This window comes from Myotis daubentonii, chromosome 19 (assembly GCF_963259705.1).
Source record: "Myotis daubentonii chromosome 19, mMyoDau2.1, whole genome shotgun sequence".
NCBI lineage: Eukaryota > Metazoa > Chordata > Mammalia > Chiroptera > Vespertilionidae > Myotis > Myotis daubentonii.
In genome coordinates this window covers 1,878,344-1,901,956 of record NC_081858.1, presented here as the reverse complement: position 1 = coordinate 1,901,956, position 23,613 = coordinate 1,878,344, and the positions used below count along the sequence as shown (strand labels likewise).

Genomic DNA, 23,613 nt, shown 5'->3' with positions numbered 1-23,613 from the left:
CAGTCCGAGGGCCTTGGCCAGGTTTCAGCGCCCTCATAGCTCCAACCTCCTCCTGCTCACCCAGAGCAGCTGCTGAGTGCAGCCCCTGTGCTCTCCAGCACTCCTGAAACCGTGGCTCTAACAAATCTTTGAGGTCCTGGCCAACCGTCTCCCCAAAGCATTCCTGACCTCTGCCTAGAATCAATCACGCCTTCCTCTGGCGTGATTTACTCCCGTCAGTAAGGCAGCCCCGCAGCACAGCCATCTCACAGACTCGCTGTGCCTCTCTCTGGGTTCCAGCCCTCTGGAGAGGGGCCATATCGTATTCCTTTTTGTCATTCCAGAGCCTAGCACAGTGCCTGGCAGGCAGGGGCCACAGTGTTTGTTGGATGCAATGGGGACAGTGTGGACACTTGCAATGCCAACACCTGGGGTCAGTGTCCCTGTTTGGGAGGAAGCAGACATAGGATGAGGGTGAAAATGGTACCAGGCTGGAGGTCCTTGAGAAGTTTTCTCATTCATTCATTCATTCATTCATTCATTCATTCCTTTGATGTTTATCTTTCCATCAAATACTGCTGCAGATAATATGCTGGTTACTGGGATACAAAAATAAGAGCCAGGCCCTGACCTTGGTTTCTTATAGTCCATGAGAGAAAGATGTCAACAGACACAAAATAAATGCCCTAAGAGTTGATTTTCGAGGAGCCCTCTAGCCTTAGGAGCGTGGGTGAGTGGGCAGGCACACTGTGGCTCGTGGATACTGTTTAGCCCTCTCGTCGTGCCTTAATGCTCCTTTAGACCGAGATTTTAGAATAAAACTCACACTCATTTCTTTTGGGCCAGGCACGGTGCTGAGCTTTGAACACAGTTTAACTCCTTCAATCGTCATAATGGGCCTGAGGTGGAATGCTACGGCCCCTCTTTCCCACACAGGGACACTGGGCGCAATGGCCTTTAGCAGTGTCTGGCACAAGAGCATCTGTAAAATGGGGTCCATTTGGCCCACAGCCCATGGTCCCGAATCCTCAAAACCGCGTCATGAAGAGAGCCATCCTGGGCGTGTGAAGAGGTGAAGAGCTTCACTTGTGTGTGTGTGTGTGTGGGGGGGGGTGTGGGGGTGGTGGTGGGACAGAGCCCATTAGACTTCGGGTGACATCTAAAGGGGAGAGATGGGTGCATCGAGGTCCCTGCGCGAAAACTCTGAGGCGCCCCGATCCCAGGCCGTCCTCCCCACTTGTCTGCCAGTTTGACTGCCACCTCCGCGTCTCTGTGGGCTTGAGAGTATAGATAAACACACACAGATACGGAAATGAGTGCCCAAAGGGGGGCCTGGGCAGGTTCAGGGGTCAGGGATGGAAGGAGAAACTAGCGACTGAGGTGAACTCAGTAGCGACGAGGGAACCTTGGCGATGCAGTGGGATGCGGCTCCAGCAGGAAGGAAAGCAGCGGGAGGAGGGAAGCGAGGCCGATCTGGCGGCGCCTGTGGCCACCACAGGCTCTCGTGGCTCCGAGGCCACGCCAGCTCTGCTCCTGGCTCCCCAGAGGCAGGGGCACCTGGACTGCATAGAAAACCCTGGGCATAAAGGCTACTGAGGAAGTAATTGTAAGCACAGTTTCAGTCGTCACCGTAGAGGCCCAGGAGCGTGGTCACGGCTGCTGTGGCAGCTGTCAGCACAGTCCCCTCCCACCAACATTACCGAATGCCGACCCGGTGCCAGGCGCTGGGGGAGGCTGGGGACCCAGAAGCAGTGAGACTGGGTCCCTGTCTGAGGTGCTGTCATTCACAAGATGACACAGAATGCAGTGTCCCCTGCTCAGTGCCCGCCCAGTCACAGAGGGCGTTGGGCACCGCGGGTGGGGTGGGAGAGGGGCCCAGGGTGTTGCTAGTCAGTCCCAGGAAGGACCAGGGGCTCTCGCTCTGGCCCAGGGCCACCCTCCACTTCCATCTCAGATTCTTCAGATCCATCGTCAATATGTCCCTCCCCCTCTCTGGGACAGGGCCTCTTTCCTAGCACTCTCACGCTCACCGCTGTCACGGGACATTAGCAAACGCCAACTTGTCAACAATCGCATTTTATTTCAACTCTCCCACCTGGTCAGATTTCAGCGGTCCGCAACCTGTGGGTCGCGACCCCTTTGGCGGTCGAACGACCCTTTCACAGGGGTCGCCTAAGACCATCCTGCATATCAGATATTTACATTACAATTCATAACAGTAGCAACATGACAGTTATGAAGTAGCAACGAAAATAATTTTATGGTTGGGTCACAACATAAGGAACTGTATTTAAAGGGCCAGAAGGTTGAGAACCACTGGATTAGATGGTTTTCAGTCACATGTGTTTGCACTGGGACGGGTGGTGGAGGGCCACGTGGCTGCCCAGGGCTCCCCTGGTGCCACCCTGCGGGCCACCTTTACATGGGCTCATCTCCGCTCCACCTGTGACACCAGCAGACTCTGCCCACAGCCTGCCCATTGCGGCCTCCGCCCACAGCCTGCCCACTGCGGCCCCCGCCCACAGCCTGCCCACTGCGGCCCCCGCCCACAGCCTGCCCACTGCGGCCTCTGCCCACAGCCTGCCCACTGTGGCCTCTGCGGGCATGGGGGAAGGACAGGCTCTGAGGGGAGGGGCGTGGACCAGGGTAAGAGGTGGGCCAGGTGAGAGGTGGCCAGGTGAGAGGTGGGTCAGGTGAGAGGTGGGCCAGGTGAGAGGTGGCCAGGTGAGAGGTGGGCCAGGTGAGAGGTGGGCCAGGTGAGAGGTGGCCAGGTGAGAGGTGGCCAGGTGAGAGGTGGGCCAGGTGAGAGGTGGGCCAGGTGAGAGGTGGCCAGGTGAGAGGTGGGCCAGGTGAGAGGTGGCCAGGTGAGAGGTGGGCCAGGTGAGAGGTGGGCCAGGTGAGAGGTGGTCAGGTGAGAGGTGGCCAGGTGAGACGTGGCCAGGTGAGAGGTGGTTGGACGCGTGAGCCAGGGTGGAAGTGCCTCTGGCACCTGAGCCCAGTGGGCGTTGACATTAGGCTATGCCAGGACCCTGAGAAAGGACCCAGCCAGCCCCAGTCAGCCCCAGCCCAGCCCCAGCCCAGCCCTGGGACCTTCCAAGGCCTGCCGTCCACACGCCTCGGAAGCCACCGGCTGGCCGGACGCACAGGAATAGCCCGTGGCCTCCAGGGTGGCCCTTACCTCTGGCTCTGTGGTCTTCCTCCTTCGGGCACTTACCCCCTTCCCACCACTTGCGCTTCAGAATCTCCAGGCGGTTGTTTTCCTGCAGCTGGAGGATGGCCAGGTCGAACTCGTCCCGGAAGGCTGAGCCTGCGGCACAGAGAGCCGGGCAGGGCGTGAGTCCTCTCCCAGCACCTGCTCCCTTCTAGCCTCTGGCCGATCCCCGCTTCCTTGGGGGTGGGGGCCCTGCAGCTGCTGCTCTTGGTGCTACCAGGGGACCTGGAGGAGAAGAGGAGCTCGGCCTCATGCAGGAATTTCTGCTTTCCTTGTCCAGGACCCCTGGCCACGACCCAGTGTGGGTGAAGGGACAGCGTCCCAGGCAGCGTGGCACTTGCTCCCACTCACGGGCCCCTGTGGTCCAGGACACACTCAGGCAGAAAGCTGCTTGCAAAGCCTCCATCTGCATCCCAGGTTTGAGGCCAAGGAGGAGAATCTGTGATGTCACCTCTCAGGTGGGCAGCTGTCTATTTTCTACTTTATTTAAATAATCTCTGGGCATTTATAGCTCTTTCTACATTACAGCTAACAACCCTGTGCCCCGAGCAGCCACCAATGAATGAGAGGCACCCAGTGGGGTCGAAGCGCCTCTTTTCCATCCGGCGAGAATCCGGTACCAGCACCCACATCCTCACAGAGGCACCAAGCGGCCAGGCCCACTGGCTGGCCCACACCCTGTCACACTGCTCCTCCCTCCCTCCCCACTCAGAAGGCTTCTGTTCAGTGCAATTCTTTTAAAAATGTTCTGGACCATATTGGTTAAGGAGCGTTGAGTCTGGATTTAGATTTAATCACAAAGACAAGCTTACATGAAGCTGTGGAAGGCTTCATTAAGAAAAAACTGCCAAGCCCTGGCTGGTTTGTCTTGGTGGATAGTGTCGGCCTAAAGACTGAAGGTTCCGGGTTCGATTCTGGTCAAGGGTATATGCCCAGGTTGCAGACTTGATCCCCAGTGGTGGGTGTGCAGGAGGCAGCTGATCAATGATTCCCTCTCATCATTGATGTTTCTCTCCCTCTTCCTTCCACTCTGAACTAAAAATAAAAAAATACTGCTAAGAGGTTGGAAATCCACTGAGCTGCCCAGTGTCCTTGCCCAGCTCCGTGGAGGCCTGAGTGGACAGCTACCCCTGGGGGAGACTATGGTGGAAAATTCAGGCAGAAGGTTGGGACAAGTAGACCAGTGCTCTCAAACTTCAATGTGCACAGGAATTACCTGGGGGCCTGGCTGAACTGCAGGCTCTGATTCAGGGTGGGTCTGCATTTTTAGGGAGCTCCACGGTGATACCCTGCTGCTGGGCCAGGGGCTGCACTTTGACAGGCAAGGACAGCCCAGGACCCCACAAATGAAGGAACCTGGCCCACTGCAGCTCAGCCTGGGCTGGGCGTGCAAGCCCCAGGCCACAGCCTCAGGCACCTGAGTGGCTGCGGGTGCCCAGCAGCATGCCTCCCGCCAGCATGAAGAACCCCTGGGACTAATGGACGTGGTGGCCGGTGGACAAATGAGCAGCCCAGGTTTGAAGGCAACTGTCCAGCCCAGCGAGGCGCTTCAAGCCGTTTTCAAGGCATTTTCAGCCGAACCTCAGCAGCCCACGGGGTCCCCTGGAAGGAGACTCCACTTGCTCCTTCTGCCCACTTAGCCCTGCACCACCTGATTAGCTTTCCATTGCACCCCTTGCTGTGTCTCCTGATTCCCGGTCCCACCACATCATGTAGGCTACAGCTGTGCCCGATCTCCCACTGCAGCATGATGCACATGCTTGTCTCCTGGACATCACCTCAGCTGGACTGAAATTCCGCCACAACAGCCGGAGCTGAGAACCTAGACTAGCCCACAGCTCACCTTCCCGCCTCCCCCTCCTTCCCACTGGGCGGGGCCCCTGGCAACATGGTCTAGGCCCACCCAGCTCGCTCCTCTACTTGCTCTGGGACCTCTGAGGAGCAGCTCGTCAGCTCTAAGTGGCAGTCCTTCCCTCTGGAACAGGAAGGACCACATCTACTGCCAAAGCGAAGATTCAATAAGATGGCACGTGTGCGAAAGCTCCTGTCAGACGCAGAGCACAGGCACTTCCCTCCCTGCGTCCTTGGTCACCGACGGACATTTCTGGAATCCGTCTGCCTTATGCCAACTCTCCACCTGTTTGTTCCATGAAACTTTGTAAGCATTTGACACTTGAGCTAAAAACTGTGTTTCCTTGCTGCAGTATTATCAAGGCGTACCTCAAGTTCATTTCGTGGTTCACTACAGGATCTTGAAACAAAATGTCAGCCAAGAAATTTCTCCAAGGGCCTACCCTCTGTGATGTCAACGGGCATCACTACGCACACGCATGTGAGGGTGTGCAGGTGTGCGAGTGCCCTGAGCGAGGCCCCAGGTTACAGAACTGCTGGGGTCAGAATGTACAGAGTTCAAGGATGAAACGTATTATTACCTGTGTCCTTTGGCTTGGTTTCTGATCAGTCTTTAAAAGGTTATCTGCTTTTATCAAAAAACAGGGGACTGTGAACGAGGGGAGGGCACCAATGACCCCCTGCAGGCTAGGTGTGGGCCCTGTGGTAGGCACCTGATCGATGATCACATATAACCCTCTCAAGAACTCTACCAGGTGGGCACGAGAAGCCTAATTTTCCAACTGGGAAAACTGGCCCAGAGAAGTTAAATGACCAAAACAAGGCCCCTCAGCCAGCAAGTAGGGCATCCCCAGGCTGGCCTCACTCCAGCTCATGCTCTTCTCACTTCCAGGACTACCTGGAGCCTATAGCTTATAGAGGCCTGGCGGGGAGTTGGGGGGGAGGCGGGAGGTGCCAGCAAAGATGCACATGCTGTACATCAAGTTCCCCACATGGTCTGACAGCCTCAGTTCCCACTTCTTCCTTGTGGTCTTGCACCAGGACAGGTCAGACAAGGTCAGCCCTACACAGCATGGCTCTCGGTTGCGTGTGGAGGAGGGTGTGCACCGAAATCACCTGGGAAACATGTCAGATGCTCCACAATCACAACCAGCAGCTCAAAGGCTTCCCTGCAACTCTGGTAGAGGTAGAGGAATGCTCAAAGCACAAGCATCCTTTAGAAGCCACCTTCTGGAAGCCAAACCTCTCTATCTCCTACACCAGCCAGATGGCACGCGGTCTGCAAACTGGACGCTGACTCGGACGCTGACTCGGAGCAGGTGCATCCGTGAGAACACATGTGACTTGAAAGCCATCCCATCAAATCGTGTCAGTCTTCTTCTGTAATAAGACTTTCACCAGGGACACTAAGAGCAAAATGAATTCATCTGAATTTTACCATCTTCTCCTTCTCCTTCCCACTACCTGATGTCAATCAATAGAGAAACAGCCAAAGGGCAGGAGAGTGGAAAGCAGAGGCTGAAAGAATCTACCCAGGGTATCAACATGCCATGTAATAATTCATTCATTCATTGCCTGGCTAGTGTGGCTCGGCGGTTGAGCGTTGACCTATGAACCAGGAGGTCACGGTTCGATGCTTGGTCAGGGCACATGCCCGGGTTGTGGGCTCTATCCCCAATGTGGGGTGTGTAGGAGGCAGCCGATCCATGATTCTCTCTCATCATTGATGTTTCTATCTCTCTCTCCCTCTCCCATCTCTCTGAAATCATTAAAAAGATATTAAAATAATAATTAATGACTTTATACCTAATCAAGTGGCCCTCCAATTATTAAGGATTAAGAACTGCTTCCCTGATTAGTGGGAGCATGTGATTTGCTCCTTTTAAGCTCTCAACAATGCCACCCCCCAAATTTATGGCTACACTGGGCTTAGAAATGGGTTGTGAATCCAGGGTGCACTGTGGCCTAGCGCTCTGCCCTCCTGGCTGAGGTGCCCCGAGGCTGGGGCTCTGCGTACCGACAGGCATGCCGATGCCGTAGCCCTTGGTGTCCAGCAGGCCCCCAACCTGCGTGAGGTTGCAGTTCCGCTGCCGGTGGTACTCATTCATGGTGGACTCCAGGAGGAAGGCGTAGTTGGAGTTCAGCACCCTGGCAACCCCCTCCTCCGTGCTCTTCACGAACACGCTCGGCTGCTTGGAGTACATGTAATTCCACATGCGCTGGTAGGTCTGGTAGCGGGAGTTCTGGGAAAGGGCACACAGAGGAGGAGGAGGAAGGGAAAAGGAAATGTTAGTTTAAAAAGAGAGAGAGCGCCCTGGCTGGTTTGGCTCAGTGGATAGTGCCCGTCTGCGGGCTGAAGGGTCCTGGGTTCTATTCTGGCCAAGGGCATGGACCTTGGTTGCAGGCTCCTCCCTGGCTGTGGTTGGGGTGTGTGTGGGAGGTAACCAATCCATGTGTCTCTGTCTCTCCTCCTCCCTTCCATTCTCTCTAAAAATGAAAGGAAAAATATCCTTGTGTGAGGATTAACCAAACACAAAAAGGCGGGGGGGGGGGGATCACAGTGGACCTTACAATTCTGGCCCTCCTGCTCCTCAAGCCCCTCATCTTATCCCATGGACCTTCCTGTCCCATCACCTCTCAACGCCTGATGGCGGGAGGTGGATGGGGCCCTGACGCCTTTCACAGAAGGAGAAAGAAGACACAGGTCCGCAGGCTGTGGACTCTGCCTGGAGGCTGGGTGCCTGGTTTGGCCTCGTCCGCCAAGAGGCTGTGGCCAAGCCCGTCTGATGGTGCAAATGGGAACCTCGGGGGTGTCCTTCCTCGGCCTTCAGGCTGGGGCAGTGGCCCCAGCTCCAGCGGGACTTCTACAGAGATGCTGCCTTCAGGGCCGGCGCCAGGTCTTTCCCAGCAGCCCTCAGCCAGTGACCAGTCCAGTAACAACAGGTAATAACAGGACAGAGGGAGTCCGGGTCTCACCAAACCCTTGTTTGCACGATGTCATCACTGACCCTGTATCCACAGGCTCCAAGGCTCGCAGGGAAACAGAGACTGCGGCCTGGACTTGTTCATGAACATGAACGTGGCTGGTTCCACCATTAACTCCGGAGACCCTGCTTCCCTGGGGTCCTGAGCCTGTGGGGACCTGCCCTCCGTTTGCCGTGCAGCTCACCCTGTGGCAAGGCCTCCGGGGCCTCGCAAGGGAACCCCAAGAAGTCACTAGGGTTCTGATCTGACCCGGTCTGGGATCAATAAAACCAGTGCATTTAATCTAGAGTTCCTTACACTCCAGTCATTTGCATATTATTCTAATCTTGCTTTGTCTAAGTGACCTAGAAAATTAAAGTAACGTAGAAAACATGTAAATATATGCATTAGCCTCATCCTATGCAGCAATATATATAAAAGTACAGATTACATTCACTGCATATACATTTCTAACACTCATTTGAAAAGAAATAGGAAGCTACTGAGATTAAAAAATAGTTCTGCCAAATAGTACCTAAAATAATCTCAACTACCACATGTGTCCACGTGCCACACTGGGGACAGGTGGACACTAACCCCAAGTCTCAGGGGCATTTTGTGGAGCAGGAGGAACACGAATCCCATGCGAACCAACCCCAAAGCAGGTGCTCCAAAGAGATCTGGATGAGGAGAGAGGTCCCTGTCTCAGGGACGGACGTCTCCCCCGTGTGCTGCCCAACCCCCATGGTGGTGCACAGCCAAGTGGCTTTACTTGGAAGAAGGTCATGCTCGAGCCGCCGTGGATGGTGCCATACTCGATGGTGGTCTGGTCGGCCAGGTCGTCCACCGACTCAATGGGCACGTCCATGCGCTGCACCGTCAGGAAGGCGGCCAGGTTGGCCGTGTAGGACGAGATGATGATCAGCGTGAATGCCCACCTGCACAGGAAGAGACCAGACGCCATCGTCACCGGGCATGCCCAGGAGCCCTGGCCCACCTGGCCCTGCTGCAGCGGGGGAGAGACCAGGGGTCCTTCGTGGGAGGGACCAGGTGGGTGAGGCCGCCTGGAAGGAGACAGGTTCTTCCTTGTTTCCTACTGGAAAGAATGGGGTTGTTGCTTGATGGGGGGTGTGCGTGCAGGCAGTGTGGGAGACAGAAATGAACGGGCGTGGGTGAGTGGGGGCGAAGGCTCTGAGGTTCTGCCCAGAGCTGGACTGTCTCCTCAGGATGCAGCCAACCTTCAGGGGAGCAATGCCGTGTGCGAGGACCGCCCCACGCACTCGCATGGCTCCAGGGGTGGCCGCTCACCCTGGCTTTACAGCTGAGGACCTGAGGCTCAGAGGGCACAGAGCCCCCCAGTATCACACGGTAAAGCCGTGTTTAGAAGCCAGTTCTGCGGGTTGTCGCAGCAGAAACTCCTCGAGACGGTGGACCAGCGCCTTTGGATGCCCAGGGGCTGCAGTTGGACACACGTGCTCATGTGAAGCCAAAGGAGAAGCCGCTTTACTGGGCGGGTGGAGCCCATTTAAAATCACAGGCAGTGTGCCACGCAGGCAGCAGGCACACGAAAGCCCTTAAGCCACGTGCTCACTGCAGGAGTTGGACGAGCAGTATGGATCTCACCCTCCTCATCTCTTTACTGGGCTCTAGGTATATCTCAGAGTACGGGTGGCTGGACAACCACACGTTCTGACTCAGGGAAGGCTGCGTCCATGAGGCCTCACACTCTGTGAAGACGGTGCCAGCGAAGGCATGGGGCTTCCCCGAATGCGGCGGCGGCGGCTCCCAGGTGGATCTGCCACAAAATGCCAGGGCTCCGCGGGCCGACCCCCAGGAGGAGACCGGGCCACCTGATGGGGCATCCATATGCCCATCACCAGACGCGTGTGCCAGACCCCAGGGACCTTGGGGGCGAGGCTCTTTGAAACGTGAAGGTGACGGGCTCAGTCGTGGAGCCGTCCTGTCCACTGTGAGGCCTGGGCGGGTAGGGGCGTGCGTGTCCCTGGAAATGCTCGCACGTCTAGCAGGCGGTGCTGGTGCCTGTTCGGCCTTGAGAGCTGGAGATCAGATGCGGAGTTGGGGATGGAGAGCCTGTCCACACAGCTGAGGGTGGAGTGTGAAGAAGTGAGGTGCGGGACGGACACCGCTGGCTGCCTTCCCTGGGTGTGACCGTAAGGGCAGGTGTGCCCATAGCCCAGACCTGCTCTCGGCTCCTGCCGCAGCTCTAACACTTGCTGGAAGTCGTTTCTCATGCCCACGCCCCGGGGGAAGCTGGGGTGGTGGTGAGGTGCGTGGCCCCAGGTGAGGGTGACAGGTGACTGTGCTCAGCGGTCTTGGCTAGGACTCTGGGGTAAGGAGCCCTGGGCGTGGACGCCACCTTGGCGTTGGCTGGGGAGGTTCCTCCACCCTCACACTCAGCTCCAGTCCTGGGCATGTGGCTGTTTATGCCCCCGTCGCAATGGAAGGGGTCAGAGGTCAGTGCAGGCCTCGTCTCTGCTGAGAAAGCACATCCCCTACCCCCCGCCCCCCCCTCTCCGCAGCACGTGGCCCCCGCTCCTGTCTGAAAAGGGGCCGTCAGTGGTGAAGCTGGCATTCTCGTCAGTGCCATGGCACTGTCTGCCACCTGCTCTGGGCGAGGAAGCTAAGGCCGGCCTGCTTTCTGCTCCCAGTCCCCCGGCGAGCTCCCAAACCCAGCCTGAGTTAATGACCGAGAACTCCAAGAGGCAGAGGGGACACCACCCCCACTCGGGTTGGGGCTGGGGAGCCGCCTCTGGCACACTCTCAGAAATGGAGTCCCTGAGCCACTGGAGCCAGGCACGTACACACAGAGGGCAGAGCGGCTGGCGGGCCTAAGTGCAGCGACGGTCACAGCACCCTCTGCAAGGGAGGCCCCAGGAGGCAGGGGCAGACGCTGCAGCTGACTTCTCTTGTCTCCATGGCATCTGCCCGGGTCTCCTGGATGTTTAGGATGCTCTGTGACTGTCTCTTCCCTGTTCTGGGCAACGTGAAACCCAGTTCCCTATGTGGGTCCACGGGATTTCTTGGCTACTGCCTGAGAGGGCTCGAGCACCTCGTCCAAACGCTTTAAACCCAGGGTATTTGTCAGGAAAACAACCCCAGCCGGAAGGGGTCGCTGCCCAGCCGTTTCCCCGCCCTGTCAGCCCCTCTGGCTGCTGTGCAGACGACCCTGCCCGGCACAGGGTCCAGTACAGAAACGCCCCTTCCCTCTCCTGGGCCTGACACACTGGACTGTCCGACGAGTGGTGGCAGCCACCCGAGGTGGGCTTCCGAGCGCGGGCGGGAGCTGGTGCTCTGCATGCTTGTCCTTCTCGGTGCACATTCCCTGTCAGCTCCTCCCGTCACGTCTGAAGCAAATCTAGTCCACACGTCACAGCACCTTCACGTTTCAAAGAGCTTCGTCCCCACTGAAGCCACGGCCCCGGGAGAGCCGGAGAGAAGGAGGGGAAGGGAGCTTCAGGGGGAGGCTGGCTCCTGCTTGGGAGACCAGAGGCTGGCTGTGTGCTCCCCGAGGGCCTACCTCAGAGTGACTACGGATTTGCACCCCCCACACTGAGGTGGACAGGCCTGGGAAGCCCCCGCACCTGGTGCAGAGGGCAGGAAGCTGGTGGAGTGTTGGAGACCGGGTGTAAGCTGACACGGTCCTTGCACCTGAAGGGGCTAGCAAGGCTGGGACCCTTACCCACACAGTTTTCCCAGACTTGTTTGGATGGTGGTTATCAGTAGAATGAGAGCAACCTTTGTAGAATGAGAACAGCCTTTCATGGCTTACCAAGAAGTCTGTAACTATTTACTGAGATTTGCTGTACCGAGAATTTGTCCTTCTGCTCTGTCTCTCCCTTAGAGATTAAGAGGAAGAAAGAATACATTCCTCTTGACAGACCTCCTATTCGGTGTGTTGTGTATAAAAGGCATCGCGTGGTTAATAAACTTACTGCAGTTTCTCGAGAGCTGTAGTCCTCCCGATCCCGCTCTCCTGTCTTTCTTTCTTTTCTCAATTCCCACCTCCCTACCTCAGCCCGGCTCAACCTGTCAAGCTGGCCCTGACAGTGGAGGGTGTGAGAGGCTCCTCCTGCAGCACCCCCTGCCACAGGCTCCTGTTTGCACACATCTGCACAGGCCTTGCCGGCCAGGCCACTCAGCCTCAGGCCGTCTTTAAGGCTGAGCCGCATCCTCGCCTTGCCGTGGGCCTTTCAGGCTGTTTTCTCAATCCGTCTCTCTCCGGCCTTGGCTCCCTCTGTGTGCAGACCACCGGGTGAGGACAGGCAGGGGTGGGACATCCCAAAGCGCCCACCCACTCCCCAGAGCCGCTGAGCGGGCAGGACCAGGACTCCGGCCACTCCCCACTGGTCTGCTTTGCCAGGCAGAGGCGCCAGCTCTCCAACAGGGGCGAGGTTCTGCCCTGGGTGAGCCTGTGCACCCAGAGCAGGGCTTATCCAGGCTGCCCCCCCCCCCCCGCGCCCCTCCTCTGCCATCTTACCAGACACCGCTGACGCAGCGTGTGGACAGGGCTCGCGGCGCGATGGTGGAGCCCTGCTGCATGAAGCCCCCGACGGGAAACCAGAGGCTGTTGCCCAGGGAGTACTGGTTCACCAGCAGGCCGCAGCGGCCCCGCGTGCAGGTGTGCGGGCTGTACCACTCGTAAGGGGTCAACCTGTGGGGCAAAAGGAATGTTGACGGAGCCACGGAGGGGCAGGGGGCGGCCGGAGAGCCGGGCTCTTCTTTCTGGCCTCAGGTCTGCACTGTCACTGGGCTCCTGGCCTTGGGAAAGCCCCTTCCTTTTCTGGACTTGGATTTTCCCAACCAGAACCGAGGGGCCTGGATCATGCTGGCAGTTTCTAGCTGTTTTTCTTTCATCATAGAAACATGTTTACTTTTCAGCATAAATCCTGATGCAGAAGAACTCTAATACACGAAACAGGTGAGCAGGGAGCTGCGACTGGCTGAGAGGTTCAGGCTCTGGCAGGCCTGGTGAGGCAGGCGTGTGTGTGTGTGTGTGTGTGTGTGTGTGTGTGTGTGTGTGTGAGTGAGAGAGAGAGAGAGAGAGAGAGAGAGAGAGAGAGAGAGAGAGACTGGTAACCAAGCTGGAGGACCATTTCCAGCACCTTCCAGGTCACCTGAAGGCTGTGGTTGCTGATACAGGAGGGGCTCAACCAAAGGGGCAGGAGAGAATTAGGGAGCAGCAAAGCCAGGTTCCAGGCAGCAGCAGACCGTGTGGCCCACAGAGGGGCGCGGCAGCGTGCCAGCGCCCAGGGACTCCCTGCTGTCACTGACAACAGGGACCCGGCACTGGCCAGGGTTGCAGGCCCAAGGGGCAGCTGGCGCCAAGCAGTGCTCAGAGGTCTTTCTTGGTGGGGCCCAATGACTTCCTGGACGTGGCTGTGATTTCCACTGGAGGCAGCAGAGATGGGTGACACAGTACCTCTGGGCGGTGGGAACCTGCCCCCAGCCTAGGCTCCCCATGGCTTGGGGCCCCGTCTTCTAATGGGAGAAAGCACAGCTCCCTTGGGGCCACTGAAGAGCTGGCTCTGAGGGACCCCCCCGCCCCAGCACACACACAGAGGTGGGACCTACACAGAGGCCCAGCCCTGTGGCCCAGGCGGAGCAGCTGCTGAGGGGGACAGAGCCCCTCAGCCCCACAGGTGCCCTCTGAGCAGTCATCCTCCCTCACAAGCGTCCTCGCTGTCCTCACTGCGGGCACCGAGCTCGGGGCAGGTGCTCTCTGAGGGAGGACAGGGAGCTCCTCGCCCGGGTCCTACTTCTGGGTAGTGAACGGCCAGGCGGGTCCATGCCCGAGCCTCAGAGAACACACCCTCCTGCCTCCCCGCCCCCCGGAGGCCTCAGCCTGCAGGCTCCTGCGCTCTCCTTAGGCCCAGAGCAGCCTCGGGCTCCCAGGGAGCGGGGAGGGCGGGTTCTTCCCAAACCCTGCTCTGGGCCATCTCTATATAGAATTGACTTCAGAAGGGAGGAAGAGGGAGAGGGAGAGATAGAAACATTAATGATGAGAGAGAATCATGGATCGGCTGCCTCCTGCACACCCCACACTGGGGACCGAGCCCACCACTGGGGCATGTGATCTGACCAGGAATTGAACCGTGACCTCCTGGTTCATAGGTTGATGCTCAACTACTGAGCCACACCAGCCGAGCTGGACCGTGTGTCTTAACGTTACTGGCAAATGCCTCTCTCCATCCTGCCTCCCTGCCATCTGCCTCCTCCTTGTTCCGGTTCAACAAGGCAGCTGTGTTTGCACAGGTAGCTCTGGGCTGGGAGAGGCCAGCCTCTGAAGAAAAGGCCTCAGCGCCTCAGCCTCCAGCCCCGTTCCTGCTGCTCACCACTCAGAACTTTGTGGCGGGTCCTGGCGAAGACTGATGCCAGCAAGTGGAGTGCACAGTGCTAATCAGAGGGCTCTCCTTGCCCCTCCCCTCCTCCCCTCCTCCCCTCCTGAGCAGGGGGCTGAAGACAGGGGAGCGGGCGGGGCAAGAGGCAAGGGTGCAGACGCAAGTTTGGGCAAGCTCACCTGTTGGCATTGGACACATGTGGGAATGTTGTGCCAAGGGTGGGTGGATAGTGCCAGGTCAACACCTGGGCAGAGTGGTTCAGGTTCTGACTCCCGCCCATCCCTCTAGTTTGGCCCCAAGGCATTCTCCTCCTCCCCGCCCCTCCCAGGTAGTTCCCAGAGGTGGACACGAGGTGGCAGTGTGAGGAAAGGGACGGGAAGACTGTACCGAGCCACCAGGAAGAGGATGCAGCTGACGGCCAGGTAGGCGAGAAGCATGAAGAGCCAGACACCTGGAGAAAACGGGTCCAGGAAGGAGAAGTAGCCGGGCTTGCGTCCCTGGGGACGGAAATAAAAACAAGACTCACTGCACACATTCGATAAGAACAGCTTTGGGGCCAGGCAGTGGGGGACAGGGTCTGGTGCTCTCTGGGCTGGTCCTGCATTGCCTTGGGTTCTGGCTGACCAGGCCCCTGCACTCCGCCCCTTGCTCCCCAGGCAGCCTGGGCCGGGTGGAGGCAGCGCTGAGCGGTCGCTGTCCGTGGTGCTGAGCGGGACACAAGTCTTCCTCTGCAGGCCACACACAGGAAACCTCATATAAACCTTAAGCCAGTGCTGTGGGGCACAGGTTATTATTTCCATTTTTTAAAGTGAAGAAGCCAAACCCAGGGCAGTTGGGAGATGTATCCAGATTACACAGCGAAGAAGTGGGAGCTGGGACTCAGACACACATTTTCTTTTTTTAAATTTAAATTCTTTATTGTTTCAAGGATTACACGTCTCCTCCCCCCATTGACCTCTCCCCAGCTGTCCCCACACCCAAGCACATACCCTCACCTCCCTACTGTCTGTGTCCATCGCTTATGCTTATATGCATGCATACAAGTCCTTTGGTTGATCTCTTCCCTTTGCCCCCACCCTCCCCTGCCTTCCCTCTGAGGTTTGATGGAATGTTCGATGCTTCTATGTCTCTGAACCTATATTTGTTCATCAATTTATGTTGTTCATTATATTCCAAATGAGTGAGATCATGTGGTATTTATCTTTCTTTGATGGCTTATTTTGCTTAGCATAATGCTCTCCAGGTCCCTCCATGCTATTGCAAATGATAAGAATTCCTTCTTTTTTACAGCAGTGTAGTATTCCATTGTGTATATGTACCACTGTTTTCTAATCCACTCATCTGCTGATGGGCACTTGGGCTATTTCCAGATCTTCGCTATGGAGAATTGTGCTGCTATGAACACAGGTATGCATATATCCTTTCTGATTGGTGTTTCTGATTTCTTGGGATATATCTTGAGGAGTGGGATTACTGGATTGAATGGCAGTTCCATTTTTAGTTTTTTTGAGGAAACTCTGTACTGTTATCCACAGTGGCTGCACCAGTCTGCATTCCCACCAGCAGTGCACGAGGGTTTCTTTTTCTCCACATCCTCATCAACACTTGTCGTTTGTTGGCAGACACAGGTTTTCTGACACAAAGCCCAGGCTGGGACTCTAATGCTGTGGGGAAGCAGGACTTGTTCCCAGCCCAGAGATGTGTTTGGCCAGAGTCATGGGAGTCAAAGGAGGTAGCTGGTCACAGGAAGCTGTGGGCAGTGGGAGGGAGGAGAAGGAGGGAGCCAGGAACCTGCCCCCTGTCTGAGCTTTGAGTCTTGGGCCAGTCCACACCCCCTCCAGTCTCAATGGGAGCTGGACTCGATCACAGGTGACACACTTGTGCTTATACCACACGCAGCCCACAGACAGCCTGCTTGTTTACCCTGCAGTGTTTACTAATTTTGATTAGTTGCCAGCATTAGTTATGGAGATTTCATTGAAAAATCCAGATTTCTCGCTGTTTTGCTTTTGATGGGTGGTCTGGCGACACCGGGCCTATCTTCTCAGCTGCTGGAGCTGAGTGGTGGCTACCACACCAGGCAACCTCTCCCCTCAGCTCCCACAGCTCCCGTGGCCTTGTGCCAGGCCAGCCACTTCCACTCAATGTGAGACCACTGGCCAGGTGCTCCTACAGAACCACTCCCAATTGAAAAGGACATGATTTTATGATTCCAGAAATCTAGGAAGTCCATGGATAGGATAGAAACTCAGTGCTAAGCTCAGGGGTTCTGAAAATAGACTCATAGATACAGACAATAGATTGACGGTTGCCTTTGCAGAGGGGGTTGTGGGCTGGGTGAAAGGTGAAGGGATGGAGAAGTATTGATTGGCAGTTACAAAACAGCTGCAGGATGGAAAGCACAGCACAGGGAATGTAGCCAATGACTCGGTAATGACCTGAGTGGTGCCAGGAGGGGACTGGAACTACCAGGGGAGGACCACTCTGTGAAACAAATGACTGCTGAATCACTATGCTGTTCATCTGAAACTAATACAAAATATTATTGAATTCAAACTGCAACTGAAACACACACACACAAAACTGGTGAACAAACGTCTGGCTGTAAAAGATATGTCCCTTTTTGTGCTGTGGTTGGCGTGTCTTCCTCCTCATGCCACGAGCAGCAGCAGGCTGTGCAGGACCTGTCCTCCGAGCCCATGGGGATGGGGCTGGCACGCCCACATCTCACGTGGCCACTGACTCTGAACAAACATCACGTGGTCCCATGTGCTCTGTTAGTCATGATCGTCTTACTTTGTGTCTCTCAATTGAGAGACATCTATGAAAAAATCTTATTGTTGCTTCCTGAATCAAACCCCATTACCTGCTCAGCATCAGAATCTATACTTGATTATATCACAAGTGACACTGTGATATAATGACGCAGCTCCACTAAACACATACTAGTCACTTGGTAAGACAACATCTGATTCTACACGTGACTGGCCAATGCCAACCAGAGAGCAAAGAAGGGCAGTCATTTGAGATCTGGGTCGGGGACTCTGCTGTCTTGGCCTGGGCAGAGCCCACACAGTTTATATGATGCCCAAGAGAAGTATGTGACTTGCAAGGCTCCAAACGCCTACCATTTTTTCCTCTGGGGATGCTTCAGATGGCTTCCTTCCCAAGACTGCTGAGTTACTGTGCTTGGAGCAAATCAGATGCCATATGCCATAGGCATTTCTTCCAAGATTTTCCTTAACCCAAAAGATATATGATGGTGACACTTTTCTTCTGAATAACTCAGTGTTTTCCGGTGTTTTCTGGATCTCAATGCCAGGTCTCCATATTGAAGGGCGGGAAGACCCAGGGAGGGTGCATGCCTTGCTGAAATCATGGCGATGGGCTCCGTTTCTCTGGTGCTCATTTGTTGGCCTGTTGCCATAGGGACGCCCTGCTTGCTTTCCTTTAAATGGCAGCTGGACTGCATCTTCTTCTTATCTTACTCAGTAATGTCCCTAATTACTTTCACACCTTCTCCTCAATGCCGGCAGAATTCCAACGTGCTCCATCTCACCCCTTACAGTACTCTTAAACATCACTTACTTATAACCACCATTATTTATCAGCCAGCCAGATTGCCTAGAACCAAATCCCGGTTTCACCACTTACAAACTGTGTGATATTGGGTAACAATAAATAATGCCTTAATACAACAGATACACTCTGTGGTATCTACAGGCATTTACACTGACTGTACACTTCTCTGTTGACTGCAAGTTGAGCCATTCTTTCTGGGGAATACACCACTCAGAAGGTCGGTAATTGGTTATAAATGTCTATGTCCCAATTGCCTAAAACAAGTCAAGCTCTGCAGATGGCACCAAAATTCGAAATGGTCGCCTTGACTTTTGCACTGTGCTTCAGACTAACCACACCAGAGCCAGCATCCTTGATGGTCGGAGAGAGCCAAAGGGCTGGTCACCAACTGAGCATTCCCACATGGTGACACGCTTTGAACATTACCACTGGAGCTGCCCAGGGGCTATGAAGGGGCACCAAACTCCCCTTGCAAGTAGGCAATTCCTCTTATCCTTAAAAGAATCTATTAACTCCCTGATGCTTCATTCTATGTGTACTGGAATGTGACATCACAGGAGGAACACAAGTGCTTTTCCAGAGTCTGGAACAAGTGCATGAGAGCCAGTCATGCAGGACAAGTAGTAAACTGAAACACAGACTTGGACTGAATTTGGCTTACACTTACAAACTGTGTGACACTGGGCAAGTCACTTAACTTCTCTGGGCTTTTGTTTCCTTCGTAGCAGGGGTAATAATTACAAAAATTGGGTTGTTTTGAGGACTCGATGACACGTAGTGAGGGCTGTGTATTAGTATGTGTTTGCCTCTTCCTGTCTGATGGCAATCAGAAATCAACGGGGGGAAGGGAGGGCATGTGATAGGAGGGAACGTACTTTTATAGTGACACTCCCTCGATGTATAGGAAACACTATGTTCTGTCCTACAGTGACACCTGCTAACGATCCTGGGGGCACCGTCTGGTTATAGTCACTCCCCCAACTCCTGTGGTTCCTGTGGTTATAACATGAGTCATAAGGGTCCCCTAGGGGTCCCCAGGGAAGCCATCAGGGCAACACCAGGCTCACTCCTGGAGGAAGGCACTTAATGCCAGTGATTTCATCTCACTGGCACCATCTCAGCCTTTCCGGGTGGACAGAGTGGGTCCGACTGTGGTGGGCCCTCTTGTGTTTGTGTCAAATTGTACCCTCGTCCCCATTCCCTACATACAAACTACTGTTATGAATCTTCTTCTTTCCCTGTACTCCACCTCCTCTCCAGCAGAGCTAATGACAAAGGCTTGGCAAAGTCATTGGAACTAAAGGCAATTTACAGAGACCAGTCGTGGTCAGTGGTCAATAGAACACACTTGGGATGAGGAGATAAGACAACAGTTTCCATTACTCCTTCAGGAAGAGGCAGAAGAGCATAATTTCTTCTTGTGCCAACCCAGGAACCAAGGGGAGCTCCCCTCAGTGTGTCTGCAATGAGTTGTCTTGATGATATTTTGGTTTAGCATGCAATTCTCATCTCTGACTCTAGCGGGGAAGGGTAATCAATGAATTCCTCTTCATAAAACCCCCAGGTAGGGTTGTTGCCTATATACAGCCCAGACACAGCTTATCTATTTTCATGTTACTTGTTGGAAATCAGGTATGAGTAGACCTAAGTTCTAACCCTGTCATTGCCCTTGTCTTGCTGAGTGATGTTAGGCAAACCACTCTACTTCTCTGGTGCCACTTCTTTTTCCATATCATGGGACACCATGATCAGCATGAAGGGAGGATGTGAGAATTACTAAAGGTGATAAAACACCTTCAGCTTCTTTAGAGAGGAGCACTCAATAAATAATCAACATTAAAGTGATTCAGGAAGCCATATTTCCATTATATGGGCCATTATGTTATTTAGTGTTAAGAGATAAAACTCTATTCATTTTCTGTTTTCTTATAATAGAATATTAAGCAGTATTAGAAATGATTCACTGGTTTACTCAGCACTGTTCTCCATTTTCCTGGGAAATCCTTCTGAAATGAAAAGACCTTCTTGAAAAAGGGGTAATACATCCAGCAAAATGCTTGGCATTGATTCAATGTTGGCCTTTATTTCTTTCTCACTTTTTAATCCCTGTCTCCATTTGCTTTTGGGTGCTCCCTTGGGGCCCAGGTGCTGGAGGGGGTGGGGTGGGCTCAAGAAATAGTGCGAGCTAGAGAACGCCCAGGAATTCTGCCAGGCGCAGCTCAGACAAGAACACTGTTCTGAGAGCTAGGACACCTGCATGCCAGGCCCAGCCCTGTGTGAGCTCCTCGTTTAAGATGGAATTGTAATCCTGGCCCTTTTTCCTCAAAGACAAATCCTGAGGACCAAATGAGCAAGGGTACACAGGACAATTATTCAAAAGTTCAATTATTCAAGAGGAGGTGTTCGATGAATGGGGACTGTCATCATCGTGAAAAGAGGAGCAGAGGATTAACGTTCCCTTTATCCATGAGAGACACATGAACAGCATTGTCAACAGCTGCCTCTGACCAGATCCTCACCTTTCTCTCCATCTTCGCCTGGAAGCCTGGGATTCTGATGTTCCCTTCTTCCAGACGCTTGGCCTTCTTCCCAGGCCCAGCCAGGGTCCTGAGAGGCACCGGCCTAGGACAGAGCTGTGCTCTTCTGAGCGGCCTGGTGGCCGTGGCAAGGAAGCCTTCCACAGGAGAAATGGGCCCCAGTCTCTGATGCCCTAGCAGCTGTGGGCATGTGAGCTCAGGCTGGGCTGTGAGTGTAAATACCCCCTTTCCTGGAATTGGAATGTGAGGCCTGAGAAGGTCCGAAGAGGGAGAGTCGCTTCTTCAGCAGACACGTGGGGTTAGCTTTGGTGACTTCCCTGCTGGGTAGCTGGGTGGTGCCAGCTAATACAGAGGAATATGCCATGTGGCCTTGGACCCTGCAGTGGCTGCAGTGCTGGGAAAGCCATCTAATACCAGTGCACGGAGAGCTAGTTTGATGTGAAGGTGAGAGGAACTTCTTCTGGGTTAGCAGACAAACTAGGAGAACGACGTGCCAGCCATGTGATGACCATGGCGATCTGAGGCTCAGCCAGTCTCCTGGCTTCCCCTGCCCGCCCGCCAGCTGTCTTGCCCATCCTCCGCTGCCCATTGCCGTCCCTCCACAAATTCTTGTTAACACCAGCGGTGCCCACTCTAGCCAACCTAACCAGTAGCCTCCTCCTCTTTTTAAAATATGCAGCGCCCTGGCCAGTGTGCTCAGTTGGTTGAGCATCGTCCTGTGGAGCCAAAGGTCACTGGTTTGATTCCTGGTGAGGGCACATGCCCAGGTTGCAGGTTTGCTCCCCGGTCGAGGTGTATGTGGGAGGCAATCAACTGATGTTTCTCTCTCTTCCTCTCTCTCTAAAATCAATTAAAAATTAAATCATTTAAAAATGTGTGCAGAAGAGGGGACACATCAGGGATAAGTGACATTAAATCATCTGCCCTTTATGCACTAGTGGAAGGAGCCTGTGTGCCCCCACCAGACACCACACTCCGAGTGTGCAGAGTGTAGCTGAGCCGTGAAGTCAGGAGGGTGCTGGGGACCTCGCTGTGCTGTGGCCTGTCCTCCAGGAGACAGCACAGGAACCAGCAGGCAGCCATCCCTGACTGAGCAGTCACTCCTGGCCATCCCTACTCAGTGAGGCAGACGCAGTATTTACAGGGACGCCCACAGTGTGACTCTTCTGTTCTTCTTGTTTACCAATCATGCAGCTGCTGGGGGAAAGAATAGCCCAGCACATTTGCACTTAAGTCTTGAAATCTAAATATTTCCACAAGTCATTCTTAATTACTATATAACTTGGTGTTTGCATGCAAATAAGATGAATGACAGGAATGCTTACCATGTGAACGCGGTAAAGAATGCTAATCCCCAGAGTCATGAACGGCTTGGAGAAATCAATCACCTTCTCACGCTCAGCGGTAATGGTGAGGCCAGCCACAGCCAGGTCTGCTTTCTGGAAGGGAGAGAGAGCCCATCAGGGGCGGCCGCATGGGACGGGGCACCAGGACAGAGACAGAGGCCACCACTCCCAGGGGATGGCTTCTCTGCCATGCAAGTGACTCTAAGGAGCATCTCCAAGGTCTGAATGATCTCTGACGGTCACTGGAGGTTAGGCCCTCTACATACTAATTAAGAATAAAAGGCAGGAAGGACCACTGTAGACTGCTCAGAGATAGACTCAAATGCCTTAGAATAGGGGCAGCAAATGGGAAAACTGGTAGATAGGTTTCCTGGAACCTCAACATTGAGTTTTTTTTTTTATTCAACTTATTAATTTAATTAGTCACTAAAACATCACTGAGTTCCCACATGGTGTAAGGCACTTTTGCAGGGGGTGGGATTACAATAAAATATAAGAATAATGGAACCACAGAAATTAAAAACAATCTAAAGCAACCCATACGTTTCAGGGCAGATGTTGAAGAAATGGGGCCCAATAAATCAAGCAAGTGGCCAAACATCACTGAGCTTGTCCACAGAGCTGGGACCAAGCCACAGGCCTCCTGGCCCACTCGCCACTGAAGTTGCTCTTGAGGCTAAAATTCAACTTCCACAGCAGAACTGAGAGAAGGCCCTCTGGTACCTTTCATGCAAAATCAGCAGAATTTGTTCTGAAGATGTTTCCTTCCTTTCATTTTGCCTCCATGTTGCACCTTAATGCCCACATTGGATGGTCTGTGCTGAGTTGAGGTCCTCTGGGGAAGGAGGGATATAGGCTCCCTCTGCCAGAAGTTCTTGCATCTGATCTAACTCCATCCCACTGCAGAGCAAGCTCACTCCCCAGTGGGCTGCTCCCCTGCAAACAGAGTGGGGAGAGCCCAGCGCTGACATTCAGTCCTCGTCCACGCTCTGCCCCAGCCACTTCCCTCTTCAAGGCTTCCGTCACCTCATCCCTCAGCCACGGATCAGGGCTAAGAGAGTGTTGGGTCCTTCTCAGCAGTGCTCAGTGGTTCTCAAATGTAGTCCATGACCCCTGCATCCAATCATCTGAAAGACTCCATGAAAACGCCAGTGCCCGAGTCTCCACCCAGACCAGGAATGTGTGATGCTGACATGCTAATACTTAGGAACTCAGCATGCATCTAGACTGGCTGCCATTGGTTTACATTTCAGCTTTTTCCTTTTATGTGTGTGTTAATCCTCACCTGAGGATATTTTCCCATTGACTTTTAGAGAGAGTGGAAGGGAGGGGGAGAGGCAGAGAAAGACACATCGATTGGTTGCTTCCCGCAGATGCCCAGGGATTGAGCCTGCAACCGAGGTACATGCCCTTGACTGGAATCGAACCCAGGACCCTTCAGTCCACAGTCTGATGCTCTATCCATTGAGCCAAACTGGGTAGGGCTACATTTCAGCTTCTTTAACTCCTAATTCTTGTGGATCAGTTGATGAAAAATATGAAGAAAGAAATATCGAAAAGTAAAGTGTCCAACCATCTATAAGCAGATAAATTCACACACATTCCTCCCCAATCACTGAAAGGAAGTAAGGAGAGAGACATGCTGGCCCTGACTTTCTACACCAGGGTGTGTGATGGATGAGAGGGTACATTCACTGGCAAGGTCAGTTTCTTCTCTACTGCCCGCCCCCCCTCCAGTCCTCCAGCCCCCTGTTCCACCTGCTAAAGCGCCAGGAGACTTAGAA

At 54.3% G+C, this 23,613-nt stretch overlaps 1 protein-coding gene across 3 annotated transcripts in view; it reads right to left on the bottom strand.

Moving 5' to 3' along the window:
- Window positions 1-23,613, bottom strand: part of GRIK4 (glutamate ionotropic receptor kainate type subunit 4) — a 261,622-nt gene that overhangs the window by 14,151 nt on the left and 223,858 nt on the right. For all 3 annotated transcript variants that reach the window (XM_059676626.1, XM_059676628.1, XM_059676627.1), the window contains 6 exons: window positions 21,809-21,922; window positions 14,752-14,861; window positions 12,504-12,677; window positions 8,778-8,943; window positions 7,059-7,284; window positions 3,158-3,286 (listed from right to left, as the gene is read on the bottom strand). In XM_059676626.1, coding sequence (XP_059532609.1) covers window positions 3,158-3,286; window positions 7,059-7,284; window positions 8,778-8,943; window positions 12,504-12,677; window positions 14,752-14,861; window positions 21,809-21,922 — 919 coding nt within the window. The remainder of the gene's footprint in view (window positions 1-3,157; window positions 3,287-7,058; window positions 7,285-8,777; window positions 8,944-12,503; window positions 12,678-14,751; window positions 14,862-21,808; window positions 21,923-23,613) is intronic.